Raw genomic sequence first — 18,944 nt, 5'->3', positions numbered from 1 at the left:
AAATAATCACCATCAACGACTGAAGTTTCTAACATATGCGTCTATCCTTATTCAGTGGCGATGGCGGGGGTGGGGGGGGGATCAGCTATCAGCCACAGCTTGTACCTTACTTACACGGGGAAAATAATTCAGCTGTACATTAACTTTCACTTGTGTTGTTCCTAAGTGGGGAGGGGGTGAACGTTACCCCTCAGACTGAGGTGCGATCCAGGAAACAGGCTTAAGTCCGTGGCCATATTTTGGAGGAGGCAGTTCAGCCCACTTGTTTTATCTTCAAAAAGACGGAGAATACAGAACAACAAAACAAGCCCATGGTCGTGGCCATTTAGAAACATTTTCCCTCCAGTGTGTCACTTCCTGATTTAAAATTTCTTGAGCAATGTTGATATTCGTGATTTCTTGTTCGTAGCTTAAATCCCACACTGCTGGCAAACTCCTCTCTAGAATTTCTCAAATGATGGGACAGAACAACAACAACAACAAAAAGACCCCTCTGCCTTGACTTAGTGATAAGAGACTACAAATCCATGTCTGATGTACCGTGCTCGCACACACATCGAACACACACTTCCCAAATATGCTGGAGTTAAAGAAAAACTGAATCCGGCAAATTAGCTAATTCAGGCATGAGATTCATTCACCATTTACGTCTACTGCTACACATGATGCCAAAGGGGATTACTGGGAAATTATCAAACGCCATCTGGGTGGCCCCTGTGAATCTTCAAAGTCATTGAAATGTATACTTGACCCTTGAAGAGGGTCATCTTTGTGGTGATCCCATCAAGGACTTGAACTTTAGGTATCTAAAATGTCCTTAGCACAGAGGAAGACAGATACCATATGTTTTCACTTTTATGTGGATCCTGAGAAACTTAACAGAAACCCATGGGGGAGGGGAAGGGAAAAAAAAGAAAAAAAAAGAGGTTAGAGTGGGAGAGAGCCAAAGCATAAGAGACTGTTAAAAACTGAGAACAAACTGAGGGTTGATGGGGGCTGGGAGGGAGGGGAGGGTGGGTGATAGGTATTGAGGAGGGCACCTTTTGGGATGAGCACTGGGTGTTGTATGGAAACCAATTTGACAATAAATTTCATATACTGAAAAAATAAAAATAAAAATAAATAAAATAAATAAATAAAATGCCCTTAGCAATGCAAATTTACATAGGTTAATTTATGGAACTTTTGAGAAGAGTCCCAAATACACCTAAGTACACGAGGCTGAGAGGCAAAAAAACCAGCATCAACATCTGAAGAGTCACCCAGAGACTCAGTCCCAGGGGGACTGAGCTCGGGACACATCCAATTCAGACATGGGAACCTGCATGGATAATCAGTCACAGAGCACCCCAGAGCAGGTGCCTTGTAAGAAGGATGCTCTGTGTGAAAGAACACGATACCTACGTGGATTTCAGGGAGTAAAATACTAAGTGAAAATAAATACCACTGATCTTGCCCATATGTTGCAATCACCACTAAGAAGCCGGCCCTCTGCTTTCTCTCCTGGGAAGGATTTTCGAAGCCACGTTTCCTTGAAGTAGGAGTGACCTCCGGTGACTTTTTAATGGCACCTCAGAGTAAGGACGTTGAGTTATTCTCCAATGTACGAATATCAGCAAATCACTTAGTACTAGTCATTTTGAATTTCTTAGCACAATAACAAGTGCTCTGCCGAAGGATTTAAGGATTTGATTGTATGTAAACGCCCCCGTTTTAATTAATTCAGAGCAGTTGTCCCACCAAGCTAAATTAAAATTGTGTCTGAAACGCGGGGCAGTAGCTGCTTCAAGGAGATTAAGGCTCATTTTGAGGAGTGACTCACACACGACATGGCATTAAATAAGCTGATACTAGACCATGACACCGCAAAACCTTCACAGCCCCGCGGCATCCGTGCATGAATGGGCGCGAAGGTAACTTTATGTGCAAGGCTTCCCACTTGAGCCGGCTTCCCAGTGAGGACAGAGGTGGGGCCCCAAGAGCTAAATCCGGATACCCAGCAGCAAAGTCGGTTTCTGAGCACGCCTGCTAGCACTTTCTTGAAATGTATTACTAGCTTGTCCGAAGCCCTACACCTGATTTGTTTGTTTTTTAATTTTCTTTAGGCGGATGGGACAGGAAGGGAAGGGGGGGAGGGGGAGGACAGGGAGTTTCTTAAAATCCATCAAGGCAAGAAATGCCCTGGATGGCGATGTCAATCTGAACAACACTCCTCAAACTTCTCCTGATTTCCAGAGTCACATACCTCGAGGCGGGCTAGCGAGCATCTTTAGATGGGACTCGGCGGCAGCTAGCCCGGGACCCAGAGGCTACCGTAGCCTCAGGGAACCTACAAAAGCAGAAACACGCACGTCGCCACACACAAGCAGGTGCACGGACTACAGGAGCCTGGAAGGCAGGCTGTCCCTCCCTTTACCTCGTGAGGGGTCCGGCTTCCCGGAATCCCGGGGACCCTCCAAGGCAGGGTGGGCGGCGCCGCGGCGCCCCGAATTCCGCAGAGCGCCCGCTGCAAACGTGTGCGCTAATGCAGGACCCGCCGCTTCGCGCTGACACGCTTCCTCCCGAACGCGTGTACACCGCAAGGAGATAAATGACCACGCCGGCCTGCTGGCCTCCCCTCCTCTGAAGCTATTCTCCCGCCGGACTCTCCGCGCCTCTGTATTCTCATGCCCGCTGCAGGTTTTACTAAAAACTTGAGCTTTCTCAGGGAAGATTCAGCTCGCCGGCAAAAAAAAAAAAAAAAAAAAAGTCAAACACAGGCTTTTGCTGGATCTCAGACTTGGCAGGAGGGAAAAAGCAAGAGAAACCTTCCTATCTTGGCGCTGGTACTTGGGAGAGATTTTTTTTTTTTTTTTTTTTTTTTTTTTTTTGGAATGCCTCCTTTTCCCAAACACGCCAGCGCTGCCATCTGCAAACACTCGTTACTAATAAAAACACAAATCCTAAGTTGTCAACGCAAGTTGGAAAAGATGTGCCGTACTCACAAGGGCTCCCTGCCACCGCCGTGCTCCACGGCCGAGCAGACAAAAGAAAGAGCATCCCGAGGACGGCGCCCGCCGCACGGTCCATGGTCCGCCCGCCCCGGCACCCGAGGCGTCCGGCAGCCGCTCCGCGCGGGCCTCTGCCCGCTCGCTCCCGGCCGGGGTCGCGCCGCCGCCGCCGCCGCCGCTTCCGCGCTCTGCGCACCCGCGCGGCCGCCGGGCGGGCGCCCCACCTGCGGCCACACCCACCCCCGCCCTCCCCGCGCCCGCGAGGCGGGCTCGCGCGGCCCCGGGCGCCCCTGGCGGCGGCGGGCGGAAGTGCGCTCGCGGCGCGGCCGGCCTGCCACCTGCGCGGGGCGGGGGGAGGGGGGAGGGGGGAGGGAGGAGGAAGAGGAGGAGGAGCCGAGGGCAGGGTGGGGGGGCGCCGCGCGTCCTCGAGTCCCAGCGCCTTCACCTGCCGGGCGTCCCCTTTCCCGGCGACCCGCAGTCCGAGGGGGCGAGCGCCACCCGCGTGATGCTGCTGCAGCAGCCGCCAGGCACTGAGCGTTCGCCCTGACGCCAGGAAAACTGCCTTTCCTTTCCTTTATGTTTTTTCTTTTTGCTGTTGTTGTTGTGTTTTTTTTGTTTTTTTTTTTTTTTAGTAAAAAAGATGAACTTAGGAGAGAAATAACGAATCGGGTTGGGAGAGAATATTCACACGCACTGCAACTATTGGAAAGAAGATTTCTTGTTTTCTGAACGCATTTCATGATTCGCAGTGAAAACACCTTAATGAACTCCATATTCGTGTATCAGATGGTCGCGTCGAACCCTCTAAACTTTGGCAGGGATGGATGGCCAGTCAGAGCTCAGTAAGGGGGAGAACAGGAAAACGTATCTATTTTAAAAGTGTAACCCCCACCCCACTTCCGCTGGAGCGTCAGCATTGGAATTCTGTATATTCCTGCCTGGGAATTGGAGGGCTACGACCAGCAGCAGGTCGATACAACCATAAACTGGCATCCTGATGGAAGGAATGTTGTTCCAAACACGATCGCAGAAGTGACCTGATACCAAGGAGGTGAAAGGAATAGATTTCGTTGAAAAATGAAGTTATTTTGAAATAACTTGTATCTACTGTAGCTGTGTTGCTTTGCACTCAGATTGTCTCATAACAATCCCCAAAGGGGACATAGTTTTTATTTTTATTTTTATTTTTTAAATGTTTTGTTTATTTTTGAGACGGACGGAGAGAGAGCAGGGGAGGGGCAGAGACAGGGAGACACAGAATCTGAAGCAGGCTCCAGGCTCCGAGCTGTCAGAGCCCGGATGAGGGACTTGAACTCACAAACCGTGAGATCATGACCTGAGCCAAACTCAGATACTTAACCGACTGAGCCACCCAGGCGCCCATGGGACATATATTTTTTTAATGATAGAATATTAAAGGAAAAGCATCTAAAAGTCGGGGGGGGGGGGGGTTTCAAAGCATAAAGACCGAAGCCAGATGGCCCACAGAGAGAGAAGGATTTCAAGACTCGTGACTTCAAAATCCGTTGCCAGATTAGCGGTTACTCCCTGCAACAGCCATCAGAAGGTATAAATCCAGGAGTGGCGAGCCCGGCATCACCGGGATCAATACTCTCCTACAACTGTGATCAGACTCCCCGCAAATGTGCTGAGATTGGAAAACAGGCTCCAGGCATTCTTGTACCTTCTGGAGTGATCAGAATAGAAAGGGAACTTTAACCTTTAGCAGAGCCCCACCTGCCTGACCACAAAGCAAGCAGAATAGGTGATTTCATTATTCTTATTTTGCGGCCTGGGAAACAAAAACAAGACACAGAAAATGCGAATAGCTTTGGCAAAGTCGAAGAATTAACAGCCAGAAGTGCTGAGAATTAGACCCAAATATAGAGCTTCGGATCCCAACTTTACAGGCTTGTGCAGCCCACGTGGGCCCCTCCCTGAGAATCCAGAACACCTCCGGCCCACCCCAGCTGAAAGGCAGTGGCCAGTGGCGGGGAAACGCTGACCGCAAAGCCTGTTCAGCAGGTGTATTCGGAAACTTGCAAAAGCCACAGGCAGTGGAGTGACCTTCATTCATTCATCAGACACTTCTCCAGGGCCCCCTGGGGTCCTGGGACGAGAACATTGTATTTCTAATTTTGTAAAGCAAATATAAATTAACTATTTACATTAAGGATGTAAGGTATTTTTTTTAAACAACCCAGAGACCAAGCCGTGTGTGTGTGTGTGTGTGTGTGTGTGTGTGTGTGTGTGTGTGTGTGTCTAAATAAATGGTCACAACATTCCTTTGAAGTCAATACTATGCCCATTTAACAAATAGGCTGGACCTCAGAGAGTGTAAGAGGGGTGTCCAGGGTCACTCAGCAGGTCACGAATGGAGGCCAGGAGCTCTGGAAACACCTTCTCACAGAGAATCGGTGTCTCTGTAACAGAAAAGTCGTCACCCTATGAACACTGTACTCAGGGATTCACAGGAAACCCACGTAGAATGCATTAGTAATCACCTCAATAATTGATGCCGATAAAGCCCTAAAGGACAGTGATGGTAAATCACCTGAGCAGGGCTTAGGATGGGTTTTTACAAGTCAGAGGAGACCCAGCAAACGCAGGGAGCGAGGCCCCTGGGTGGTCTTCACCCTGAAGGTGCACGGCACTGGACTGTTAACAAAAATTCAACTGAGCAAATTTTAAAGCCTCTTTGACTTTTTTGATCAATCCCAGAAGTGGGCCGCATCTATCCCATCTAGCAAGTGGAGGGGAATTCCAAAGGGCTATAGGAGGGAAAAGGTTTTTAGAGAAAGGCTGAGGAAGTCATAAGCAGAAAAAGAAAAAGAAAAAAAAAGAAGGATTTTTGGGTGACGCCATCTTCCTTTAGGCAGATTACTTGATCTTCCTTTGGGGATTGGAGAGGGCCCATAGCACAGATTACCTTATTACCTTATTAATGCTGACCAGAAAAGTCCTGGTTGAAAGGGAGGTGGAAAATTTAATTAGGTTAGATATTAAGCCCCAGTTTGATGGCTTGGCCTAGCCTAAGTGACTCCACCTGGGGCTTGTGGTTTTCATTTTAACAGAATGCCGGACTGGACATCAGCACGGGGCCATCATATGGCCTCCCAAGACAAGGGGGACATCAGGTGAGGAGGGTTCATACCACACACAGTCGTACCCAAAGCAGAGACCTGCTAGCCTGGGGCCCAAGTGGTTTCTCGGTTCGTCTCTTTAGTAGGCGAATTAGTGGCCCCTGGGAGCCTCAGCATCCTCGTCTGTCTGGTAAGGTTTTCATGGTCCCTCCACAGAGGACTGGTCCACGCATTCAAGGAGAAAGTGAATGGCGAGTGCTTAACATCATGCCAGTCGAGAGGGCACTGGATCAGGCAGGCGTGATGCTCCAGGCGTGGAGCTCTGGGCTCCGGGGAGATAGGGCACCTGCCGGAACACCACCAAACACCGGAAGCTAACTCGGCGCATCCCTGACCCATGTCCCTAGCTCTTTGCTATTCTAAGTAGGAAAGACAAGGGAAAAAATGTGGAGATGTAATCTGGCACGTTTCTAGAGCTGATGATTCAAACCCACAAATTGCGCCCGCGGATACGTGGCTGCAGTCAGAGGTTATACGAAACACAAGAGAGAAATTAATATCAGCAGGAGTCACAAACAAATGACAAGGAAGGAATCCACTGCTGATGTCCAGGAGTACGTGGACACTCAGGTAGGAAACTGCAGACGGGGTGCCTGTTCTAAGTGAAACTGAGCCCATAGCATTTCCTGACCAACGTCCTCTGTCTTCCCTGCACACCCGGGTCCACTGCATCCTGGAGCAGAGGAAGGACCAACTTTCCCGACCGGAGTGAAGACCCATCTCAAGGCTCGCCACAGATTAGAACGAGATTCCATTCATTCGCCTCTTCATTCAGCAATTTTTTCCCTATAAATTCTGATTTCTGCATGTTTTATTTAAATCTAGAAATACATTTAACTTTACTCTCATAATGGGAACAGATTTGTCATTAAATCCTCTGAAAGTTAGAATACTGTGAATAAAATATAATAGTATTTCTATTAGGAGTAATTTTTCCCATAAGCCCCTGAGCAACAAATCCTGAAGAACAATTATCGAGAGACAGACTCCAGCGAGAATAAATGTCACACGTGTGATATAGGACACACTGCACAGCGTCTTTTCAGGTTCTCTCTGATGAGCTGTGTTCCCTATAATTAGTCCTTGGAAAGCAGAGGTTTTAACAGCCAAAGGATTATGCATCTGATGACATAAATCTCGGCTACAAGAATAGTCAACCTCATATTTCTTACACATTCAGCCTGTTTCAACCCAGTAGGACTTTTTGTGACCAGCACCGGTATCTAAGACAACCCAAAATAAGGCACCGTTAAAGAACTTGACATATAAAAACAATACTACACGGCATTTCCCGAAGGGCATTAGGGAACATTCCCCATGATGGCTTCTAGGTAATCACACACCCTTTCCCTGACATTCTTGCTTGGATAGAATCAGAGAAGCTTAACGTTAAACTGGAAGGGGGCCTGGGTGGCTCAGCTGGTTGAGTGTCTGACTCCTAGTTTCGGCTCAGGTCATGATCTCACGCTTCTGGGCTGACGGTGCGGAGCCTGCTTGGGATTCTCTCTCTCCCTCTCTCTCTCTCTCTCTGCCCCTCCCCTGCTCGCACTGTCTCTCTCTCGCTCGCTCTCAAAATAAATAAATTAACTTTACAAGAAATAATTAAATTAAATTAGATTAAATTGGAACTCGGAGTCAGCTGGCCAGCAGTCCACCCAATTCAAACACTCCACGCTCCAGTGCCAATCCCACTGATGGCAACAGTCAGGGCGCACCCTTGAGGAGAGGCAGGAGACACTGGAATCTCCTTCAATCACGACACGCCGGCGGATACACTCATGGGATCGATTACACGAGTTTCCACAGACATTTCTCTTTTCCTTTAAAAATAAAATGAGATACCTTTGTACCTTTTGAACCAGACGTCTAATTGTATGGGAGGCATGAAAGGTAATTGGGTTTTTTCCTCACTTCTTTAGGGATAGGAGGAAAGAGGCGGGGTGGAGTGTATCTGAAAAAGTTGTTTTTTTGGTTTTTTCACTTAACGTTGAAATCAACACGTGATCCGGACATAAGAATCTTAAGAGCTCTATCTACTTGAAGAGGCACGATTTCTAAATATAATTTTATACATCCGGAATCTAAATGATACCTCTTCCAACATAGGAAGCAAAAATAAATAAATAGGTAAATACATAGGTAAATACATAAACAAACAAATAAATGCATTTGGATTGAGAGATCTGGAGCTTTTTGCCCAAAAACAAAATGCCGTTTGAGTAGAAACTGAAAGGGAGTTAAAAATTTGTACGGGTTTAGCTGTTGAAATTGGTAGGCTTCGTGGTGAAAAGCTAAAGAAATCCTTTTTTAGAAGTATATACTTCATCTCTAAATCGTGGCCACCTCAAACAAGATAGGAAGAATGTAAAAAAGAGGAGAGAGAGAAAGAGAGGAAAGCAAAGAAAATGGGGTCTGTGTGAAGTTTTATTACAGGGTAGGACAAGTAATAATATCACCTTGAGCATCCAATTCCAGGTACAAAACTTACTTTCTAAATTTGGTTGAGAATAAAATTGGCTTTAGTCTCCATGTGAAATCTACCAGAAGGCACTGAGCTGTTCGCAGAGACGATATGCACCATGTTTTATTTGCCGTAGTCAATAAACAGAAGGTTCATGCTTCAGAGAGAAAGAAGCATGAAAATTGTTGTATTCTTTTCTCCTTTTAGGTTAATACTTGGATAAGACATTGTATTAATTTCACCATCTTTTTTTTGGAGGGCGGTGGGGGGGACGGGGGGATAAAGGGCTTAAAGTCCCGAAATGATGTTCGTAAATGCCATTTATGTTGATTTGATCACTGGTGAAGAAAGGGGACCATTTGTGGTCAGTCTGTATCTGACCCTTACTTTGACAATAAAGCACGTCCCGAACTGTGCAGAATTGGAGAATATTGAAACTCACCACGCAGAGATCACACCCACAAGATGGCTATAATTAAAAAAAAAAAAAAGAGAGAGAGAAACGATCATAAATGTTGGTAAAGATGTCCAGAAGCGGGAGCCCTTATACAGTGCTGGAAGGAATGTAAACTAGAGAAGCTTCTTTGGAACGAAATCCGGGGGTTTTTCAGGTGGTTAAACGTGGAATTACCATGATACAGAGCAGCGTGGCTCCCAGCGACATATGCAAGAGAAAACATGCCCACGCAAAAACTTGTACACGAATGTCTATACCAGTATTATGCACAGTAGCCAAAAGGTGGAAACAACCCGAAAGTCCATCAACACGTGAGCGGATAAATGAAATATGGCTGCGACATACAATTAAATACTATTCAGCCTTTAAAAGGCAGGATATTCTCATACACGCTCCGACCCGGGTGAACCTTGAAAGCATCACTCTCAGTGAAAGAAGCTGGTCCGAAAAGGCAAAACATGATATGATCCCGCTTCCATAGGGCACCTGGAAGAGACAAATGCAGGGACAGAACACAGAGTAGTGGTCACCAGAGGCTGTGGGGAGGGAGGATGGGGAGATGATGTTTAATGGACACAGAGCTTCAGCTGGGGAAACTGACAAAGTTCTGGAAGGTATAGTGGTGAGGGTTGCATTGTGCATTGTGAATGTAAAGCCATTGAATTTTATGATTAAAATGGTGAATTTTGTGTTATGCATAGTGTATCCCAATTCTAAAAAAAGGAAGAAAATATAGCTTCGTTAGATACAAAAGTTGTAGCCTTAGTAAGATTTACAGATCTTAATTTGGATTGATTGTGGCTACAAAAATGCTGACTGGAGAGAAAATGCTAATACAGGATTGGTACGTACTCCGACATAGAGGGGCTTTGAACACATAAGTGAAAGTCAGCCTCGAGGACTGTGTATTATACGGGTCCATAGATAGGAACTTCCCCAGAAAAGGCAAATCCATAGAGACAGAAAGCAGACAAGCTATTGCCGAGGGCTGGGAAGGGATAGAAGGATAACATCTAAGGGGAGTAGCTATTTTCAGAGCACTCTTTTTGGAGTAACGGAAGTACCCGGAAGTGGATTGTGGGAGTTGAATGTCCAACTCTGTGAATATATTAAAAACCATTGAGGGGCGCCTGGGTGGCGCAGTCAGTTGGGCGTCCGACTTCAGCCAGGTCACGATCTCGCGGTCCGTGAGTTCGAGCCCCGCGTCGGGCTCTGGGCTGATGGCTCAGAGCCTGGAGCCTGTTTCAGATTCTGTGTCTCCCTCTCTCTCTGCCCCTCCCCCGTTCACGCTCTGTCTCTCTCTGTCCCAAAAATAAATAAACGTTGAAAAAAAAAACCATTGAATTGAACACTTGAAAGAAGGGAATTGGGTGGTAGGTGATCTCAAAGCTATTTTTAAAAAAGAATACAGGAACTCTAGAAATACACTGAGGCCATTAACATCTACTTTACCACGGCTATCCCAAATAGAAATGTAACGAGAATTCAAAACCATAAGCCGCTCCGTCAGGTAATTCTTTCCGTCATAATGCTGTCAAACAACCCCCCCCCCCTTTAGTAGCAGGCAATTTGCAAGTGTCCCCAAGACAGGTGTGCTGAGCGGACCGTGGCCCTGAGAGTAGGGACACTTGGCCCATCTGGGCTGATCTAGAATGACCCCCTCTGGAATGACTCAGTTCTGACTCACCATGTGGCCAACGAACCCAGGCACCCCTTACAATGGTGGCAGGGAAGCAAGAGAAGAAATGGGGAAAAAGGCAAGGCTGTTCCAAACCTCTTCAGGTATCAGCGTTCCACTACCCAAAGCAAATCTCGGGGCCCAACTCAGAATCCAGGGTCAGGAGAGCAAACTCTGCCTCGTCTGTATTTCCTCCCCACTACAATTATATCAGAAACTTTGAGACATCTTGCCTTTTTTCCCCCAGTTTAATCTTGATTTAAATAATAGAAACATTTAACATTTTTGTAATTCAGCTTGATCATGACCGCATCATTCAAGTAGATTTAAAAGCAACTAGAGGGGCGCCTGGGTGGCGCAGTCGGTTAAGCGTCCGACTTCAGCCAGGTCACGACCTCGCGGTCCGTGAGTTCAAGCCCCGCGTCGGGCTCTGTGCTGACGGCTCAGAGCCTGGAGCCTGTTTCTGATTCTGTGTCTCCCTCTCTCTCTGCCCCTCCCCCGTTCATGCTCTGTCTCTCTCTGTCCCAAAAATAAATAAACGTTGGAAAAAAAAAAAAAAAAGCAACTAGAATCTGATATGTAACAGCACATTCTGATATCAATGCCCCCGGACGATACTGTGCATGATGGGAGCCTTGACTGTGTCTGGTATCTTCTCTCTAAAGCATCTTTGTAGCAAGATGTCTTTGCTGCAAGTATTTTTCACCACTGAGCATTTTTGCTGTGCCACTTAGCGGTGAGGCAATTTTGCCATAAAAAAATTTAAAAAGATAAAAAAAATAAATAACTGTTGACAGTTTGGTTTCATTTCTCCATTGACATGATACTCTCATTTTTACAGCCTATAAATCTTAGCCCTCATAACGGTCCATACAGGGGCACGGATTTGAACCCACATTTCCATTAGAACTTTGGAACGTCTATCAAAGGACATGTCGACAATATGCCAAGAAAACAACAGTGTTTCACAAGGGCGCTTTCACAACACGCTACCAAAATCAGTTACAAATATGTATCCCAGTATTTGGAAACTGACACCTCTCTTAAAGAAGGAAGGAATTTTAGCAAAAGAAAAAAAGAAAAAAAAGAAAAAGCGTGATGCCAAACGAGGAGACAACTTGAGATGAGCAAACATGTACATATGGATACTCTGAATGAAGTCTTTAAAGACAAGTGTTTAAGTACAATCCACAAAATAAAATCCGTTATTTGCACAGTGTTACCATGACCCTACACACACTTTAAATGCATTCAAATATTTTGTCCTTCTCAACAAAGCCTTTTCAATTTTGTTATCGATTTTTCAATGCTTCATCGTGTCCTTTTTAAGGAATGTCTCTCCTTAAAAATCTTTTCGTGATTTTTAGCTTTTACGGCAAAATCGCTTTATGGCCAATTAGGAATGTGGCAAAAGCGTTTGCAGCAAAAAAAAAAAAAAAAAAGCTTGTGGCAAAGATGCTTACGGCCAGACTACGGAGAATCCAGCTTGATGATTTGCCTTTTAATTATAGGAAATTTTAGCTTTTACAAAGATAACTACTTTTTTTTTTTAATTTTTTTTCAACGTTTTTTATTTATTTTTGGGACAGAGAGAGACAGAGCATGAACGGGGGAGGGGCAGAGAGAGAGGGAGACACAGAATCGGAAACAGGCTCCAGGCTCCGAGCCATCAGCCCAGAGCCCGACGCGGGGCTCGAACTCCCGGACCGCGAGATCGTGACCTGGCTGAAGTCGGACGCTTAACCGACTGCGCCACCCAGGCGCCCCAAAGATAACTACTTTTTAAAGTGCCTTTCTAAATATTCTTGTCTTATCACTGAAATGCATGCCTGTACGCACAAGTCTAACTGGCCTAGGAAAACGCCCGCTCCCGCCCACACCCCCACAGCTCTAGACTGTGGATAAAAAGTGCTATGTCATTGATAGAACACATGATAACTCTTTATGTTCGTTGACCAGACTAGGTTCATTTTATTTGCGTTGTAATTAGACTGTGATGTCTTTCTGCATCTCGTTCTGACTTAAAGTTTTGGATTTGCGTTTTTTATTTCCAGAGAGTGGCTTCGTATGTGGGAAATGGAACCCTATTTTTGCCTGGCAGTCTAAAATGACTTTGAATCCTAAATGGGTCTCACGTGGTCAGCCTTTAAGACCTCCTTTTTTTGTTGTTACATTTTCTGCGTGATGGACTGGATCAGTTACATGAATTATGTAACAAACGCCCACCTTATCTTGTTGGGTACACTTTTCATCCCCAGGCAAGGATCAGAAGAAAGAAATGATTATATCATTAGATTTTTTTTTTTTTTTTTTAAGTGGTGGCTGTGGTTGATTTTGTAGGGAGTGATTTGAAAGTGGTGGCTCTGGGTAGGAATCTAAAGCCGATCCTTTACTGGGAGGCTTAAGTAATTGTACCTGCCAGGAAAGAGACCAGAGCTCTGCTCTCACTCACCTCCCCCTTTCGTGTGTTCCAATTACCGGGAAGGTTAATGGTGCTGAACAACAGAGGTATGAAGGCGCCTTTCATTGCCTGCAGCATCAGGAAACCACCCCCTCCCCAACTCATTTACCTTCCCTTGGGGTTTATGGAGAAAGAGCATTCTCTCACACGCCAGAGAACATGAGAACCGACTTCTCACAGCCGAGCACAACTTGGCCAACATTTTCTGGACAACAGTTCTGTCCCGTTCAGAGCCAGCCTGGAATGTCATGTGAACTCGAATACCGAGCCCAATGTCCTGTAAGAGGAGTTAACGAAGTTCCTTAATCTTGGGAAATCAGCAAACTGCCTTGTGCGACCACACTCTTCTAAATGTTATCCCCAGTGAAACTATTGGCTAATCGGGCAAATGCAGAGGAGGCGAGGAGAGTTTTTCCTTGCATTTTTTTATGCTGAATTAACAACAAGAATTGGGGTATAAATGCTAACAGGCAGTACCGGGCCCGTGTGTAAAGGCACCTACCTGTGCTACGTAGATTCTGTCATCTTTCTTTCATGATGTGGCACATCGTGATGTCGCCACCCCTAACGTTGAAAGCATCCCGTAGATGTCCTTTGTGACCTCTCTTCTTGAAACATCGTCCTCCCTGCAGACTCCGTCAGGATGAACCTTACATGGAAGTGATAGGTGCCTGTGAGCAGGGCAGATTTTCAGCGAGTGGAAATGAACTTCTGACCCCAGCAAATCTCTCTCGTTTGCTACAGACTTGCTAATATTTAGCCTAAGACAAAACCCTTGTCTCCTTTCCTCGTTATTGTTTCAAACATGTAGCCAAGGCGACTGTAAGGCAGGCAATGTTGCTGTAAAGGCTCCCTCATCCAATCCCTCCGCTTTGATCCGGGGCAGGACATCAAGCCCCAAGAAAGGGTAACGTATGTAAAGAAAAGATCACTGGAATAGGGTTTGCCGAGATAAAATATAGCAGGCCCGGATGAATTCGAATGTCAGAGAACATGTAGTTTGGGGGACATCTCTATCCTGAACAAATATAAATCTGGCAACTCTCCATTAGGGTGCAATACAGAGATGGGGGTGATAAAAAGTGGGCGGGGGGCACGGAAGGAATCAAAAATAAACATGATGCTTCACTGTTTTGTCTACGGCAAGGGTCAGCAAACTCTGGCCTCAGGGCCAAATCTGGTTTCAATGAAGTTTTACTGAGACACAGCCACATCCACTCTCTGGATACAGTCTAAGGCCGCTCCCACTCACCAGAGTCCAGAAGCTGCAAGAAATGCAGTATGGCCCATAGAGCCTAAGATATTTACCATCTGACCGTTTACAGAAAAGGCTGACCACGCTTTTGTCCCAGGTAAAGTCCTGAAATGACAGTTGTCATCGTAAATACTTGTGATTCTCATCTCTGCTGAAAGGCTTCTTTCCATAAGCGTGCCCTCAGTGACAAAGCAGAAAATATGTAGGATATTAAACAAGTGATACTATTTTACTCGTCGGGATTAAACATAAGACCATCATGTTACTTTAAGAAAGATAAACAGAGCTTTGAGAAAGTGTCCTCTACGTCACCGTTTGTGTTTCAGAGCTCCAGACAGCCTCGAGGCGACCTTTAATCTCTCGGCACAATGAAGCAGAGGATATTATAGAAGATTCGGGGGAAATCCAATCCACCCGCCCACCAGCTCTCCCAATCTTCAGCAGGACATTTCCTACCCAATGTGGTTCAAAGTGGCTTAAGGAAGCAACTGTTTCATTCTCATGCAAATCACTGTGGTTCTGGAAGAAGGAGGGAACTGTAGAATTAATCTCCAGGTAGTAAAAAGAAAAGGCGGGCTTACAGAGTCTGTTGATGCGCCAGTGAGTAGCTGGAGGAAAAAGCCTTCACTTGGAAAGTGGGGTTTTATTCCTCAGGGAACCGACACGAGCCTGGTGCCCTGGGTTGAAGCCGGCTTGGTGGGTGGGTAACGCAAGAGCGGCCTGGGGACCAAAGTCGCCCCCGTCCGCTGATGCGGATGGCAGGCAGAAACAGGAAGAAGTTCGCCCGGCAGCTCAAGGTTTGAAAATCTAGTTTGCAAACCAAAATCAAAGACGAAAATTCTATTTCCAGTCTACCTGTACAATGTGTGCGTTTGATTTTCAGATTACGAAGGGTCAAAGGAGGAGCGATCCCTCAAAGCGTATCAGCTGCTGGGATTCCCCGACTCGGCAGCCGAGCGGTGATGGTGAAGGAATGAATCTAGACCCCACTGCCAGCCGCCCGGCCAGAGCAGGTGAAGGGATTTCCTGCCGTGCGCAGTAAACAACGCTGCACACAAATAGGCCGTGACCTACATGGTGTACGAGACCAAAGAAGAAATAAGGAAACCAGCTGGTTGGCGTTGAGGACAGAGGACCAGAGCAGAGTCAGTGGGGACTTGAGGCTCTCGAGTGTCTGGGCACGGAGACGGTACAGAGGCCAAAAGTCAGGACACGACAGCTTGGCACGGGGCCCCTCACCGGAGGCCCGTACACCTGTCTCCGCGCTTCTGATGGGAAAGTGAAATCCCCTGTATTTTATAAAAGCGCTTCGTAGAAAATGGCCAGGCCCAGTGACAGAATGATAATTCAATAAATGCACATTATTAGTAATAGAAATAACTGTAAGAATCTCATAAAAACATGCCTAATAACCTAATGCCTTTTGGGTTACCCATTTCTATTAATTTTTTTTGACGTTTATTTATCTTTGAGAGGGAGAGAGAGAGAGAGCATGAGCAGAGGAGGGGCAGAGAGAGAGAGAGGGAGACAGGACAGAAGCAGGCTCCAGGCTCTGAGCCGTCAGCACAGAGCCCGACGCGGGGCTCGAACCCAGGAACGGCGAGATCCAAGGATTTAATCTCTCCTACCGTGGCCTCTAAACCGTAGTCTATCCTACATTTGCCAAGACATGCCAGGATGAAATGTTACTGTTTTTGGCCCCATATTCCTGTAGTTCCCCGTTGCAGTGTTACAGAAGGATGCTCCCCAGGAGTACTTTTTATATGAATAAACAATTAAAAGTAAGAAACCTTCCTGTAGAATGCATATTAAATATTAAAGTGGGAAAGGGGCGCCTGGGTGGCGCAGTCGGTTAAGCGTCCGACTTCAGCCAGGTCACGATCTCGCGGTCCATGAGTTCGAGCCCCGCGTCAGGCTCTGGGCTGATGGCTCGGAGCCTGGAGCCTGTTTCCGATTCTGTGTCTCCCTCTCTCTCTGCCCCTCCCCCGTTCATGCTCTGTCTCTCTCTGTCCCAAAAATAAATAAAAAACGTTGAAAAAAAAATTAAAAAAAAAAAAAAAATAAAGTGGGAGCAATTCTAATTTGAAAATAAAAGAATTACAATTATAAGTGAAAATCTGACTACGGTGCCTTTCAGAGGCTGCTCTCTTCACCGCAGAAAATTTTAAGCTGTGATAGAAACATTCCTTGTGGAAATCGCACCTGACAAAAAGAACTCCAACTCAACCTCACATCCCCCAGCTAAACACATTCCTAAATAAGTACTGGGATGTGGGATGGGGGAAATTATCAGATGGGATCGGACTTTGTCAGCTGGTAATCTCTCGGCGAAGCAGACCTAAATTAATTAAACCTCCAGCAGTGAAGACCCTCTTGACAGAATCGTAGCAGGAGTCAGAGGCCACAAGTCGCGGGAGCACATTTATAGGCCTCGGAATGGGAACTCAAAGGGTTTGAGGTGGATGTTCCAACACGAGAATCTGGCTGGGTTTGGGAAACTCTTCTGACATGAGAGTTATGATTGTGAGGCTCGTTATGAGGGACAAGGGCAATCCAGTGGAGAAAGGATAGCATTCTCAACACATACCATGGGAGTGATTGGTGTAATTGTTTTTAATGAGCTTTCATTTGTACTTCATAGATTGGACAAAAGTTAGCTCGAAATGGACCACAGACCTAAACAGAAAACCTAAAACGATACGACTTCTAGAAGAAATGTAGGAGACAATTTCCGTGACCTTGGATTAGGCCAATATTTCTTAGGACGCCAAAATCACAATGTATAAAAGAAACATCAATGAACTGGGTTTTATCAAGGTGAAAACACCTACTCTTCGAAAGAAGCATTCACAGTTCGTATTTCTATGAATTATTTGTATCTCATAGAAATAGAAGCCATGAACTGGTTTAAAAAACTACTTGCAAGTAACAGATTTTATTTTAAAAAATTGTATGTATAAATAGCTCTTAAGGGGCGCCCGGGTGGCGCAGTCGGTTAAGCATCCGACTTCAGCCAGGTCACGATCTCGCGGTCCGTGAGTTCGAGCCCCGCATCGGGCTCTGGGCTGATGGCTCGGAGCCTGGAGCCTGTTTCCGATTCTGTGTCTCCCTCTCTCTCTGCCCCTCCCCCGTTCGTGCTCTGTCTCTCTCTGTCCCAAAAATAAATAAAAACGTTGAAAAAAAAAAATTAAAAATAAATAAATAAATAAATAAATAGCTCTTAAAACTCAATAATTAAAATCTGAACAGGGGCACCTGGGTGGCTCAGTCGGTTGAGCGTCCGACTTCGGCTCAGGTCATGACCTCACACTCCATGAGTTCGAGCCCCGCGTCGGGCTCTGTGCCGACAGCTCGGAGCCTGGAGCCTGCTTCGGATTCTGTGTCTCCCCCTCTCTCTGCCCCTCCCCTGCTCATGCTCTGTCTCTCTCTGTCTCAAAAATAAATAATAAACACATTAAAAAAAATAAAAATAAATAAAATAAAATCTGAACAGACCAATTTCTGGTAAGGAGACTAAATTGGTAATCAAAAACCTCCCAACAACAACAACCACCACCACAAGAAGTCCAGGACCAAATAGCTTCACTGGATGCCAAAATAAGGCTGTCAAAAAAAAATTCGAGGTCAATATCCCTGATGAACACAGACAAAAATATTCCTGACGTACTAGTAATGAACCAAACCGAACTATACATTAAAAGGATCCTATGCCCTGACAAGTGGAATTTATTCCAGGGATACAAGAATGGTTTGGCATCTGCAAATCAATCCATGTGACACACACAGTGACAAAATGATGGGTAAAAACCATATAATCATCCAACAGATGCAGAAAACACATTTGAAGAAGTCAACATCCATTCATAATAAAGACTCTCAGCAAAGCGGGTACTGAAGGAACATACCTCGACATAGTGAAGTGGTGTTTCTAATCTGTGGTGTTTCTATACACTACGAAAAAAAAAAAACTAGTAGAAAGAGAAATTAGGAAAACATTTCCAGTTAAATTTGCATCCAAAATAATAAAATTCCTAAGAATGAATTTAACCAAGGAGGTGAAAGACCTATACGCTAAAAACTGCAAACCATTAACGAGAGAAATTGAAGAGGAACCAAATAATAAAATTTTTCTACGCTCATTGACTGGAAGAATTAATGTTGTTAAAATGCCCGTACTACTGAAAACGATCTATAGATCCAAGGCAACCTCTGTCAAAATCCCAGTAGCATCTTTCACAGAGATAGAACAAAGAAGTCCTAAGATGGGTATGGAACGACAAAAGACCCTGAAGAGACAAAGCAATCTTGAGAAAGAACAAAGCTGGAGGCATCGTGCTCCTTGCTTTCAAAGTATATTGCAAAGCTATAGTGATCAAAATGGTAGGGTACTGGCATAAAAACAGACACATAGATCAATGGAACAGAACAGAGACCCCAGAAATAAATCCATACACATATAGCCGATGAATTCATGATGAAAGAATCAAGAATGTATTATA

The 18,944-nt window shown here is 45.6% G+C and overlaps 1 protein-coding gene and 1 long non-coding RNA gene across 4 annotated transcripts in view; both read right to left on the bottom strand.

The window, feature by feature from the left end:
• The window catches only part of LOC112868541 (contactin-associated protein-like 3), a 194,066-nt gene extending 190,886 nt beyond the window's left edge, over window positions 1–3,180 (bottom strand). For 2 of the 3 annotated variants that reach the window (XM_086684864.1, XM_086684865.1), the window contains exon 1: window positions 2,985–3,179. In XM_086684864.1, coding sequence (XP_086540990.1) covers window positions 2,985–3,069 — 85 coding nt within the window. In that variant the 5' untranslated portion in view covers window positions 3,070–3,179. Of the gene's footprint in view, window positions 1–2,984 lie in introns of all 3 variants that reach the window. The other variant, XM_086684866.1, reaches the window with a different exon arrangement.
• Window positions 3,181–12,755: 9,575 nt separating this feature from the next.
• Window positions 12,756–18,944, bottom strand: part of LOC147574681 (uncharacterized) — a 34,768-nt gene continuing 28,579 nt past the window's right edge. The window contains exons 3-4 of the long non-coding RNA XR_015243272.1: window positions 13,693–13,839; window positions 12,756–13,467 (exon numbers count right to left, since the gene is read on the bottom strand). This is a non-coding gene — a long non-coding RNA (uncharacterized LOC147574681). The remainder of the gene's footprint in view (window positions 13,468–13,692; window positions 13,840–18,944) is intronic.

This window comes from Puma concolor, chromosome D4, assembly GCF_028749965.1.
Source record: "Puma concolor isolate L17-30 chromosome D4, mPumCon1.1.hap2, whole genome shotgun sequence".
NCBI classification, from domain to species: domain Eukaryota; kingdom Metazoa; phylum Chordata; class Mammalia; order Carnivora; family Felidae; genus Puma; species Puma concolor.
Note: the sequence above shows the minus strand (reverse complement) of the source record. Positions and strands in the feature narration are given on the sequence as shown.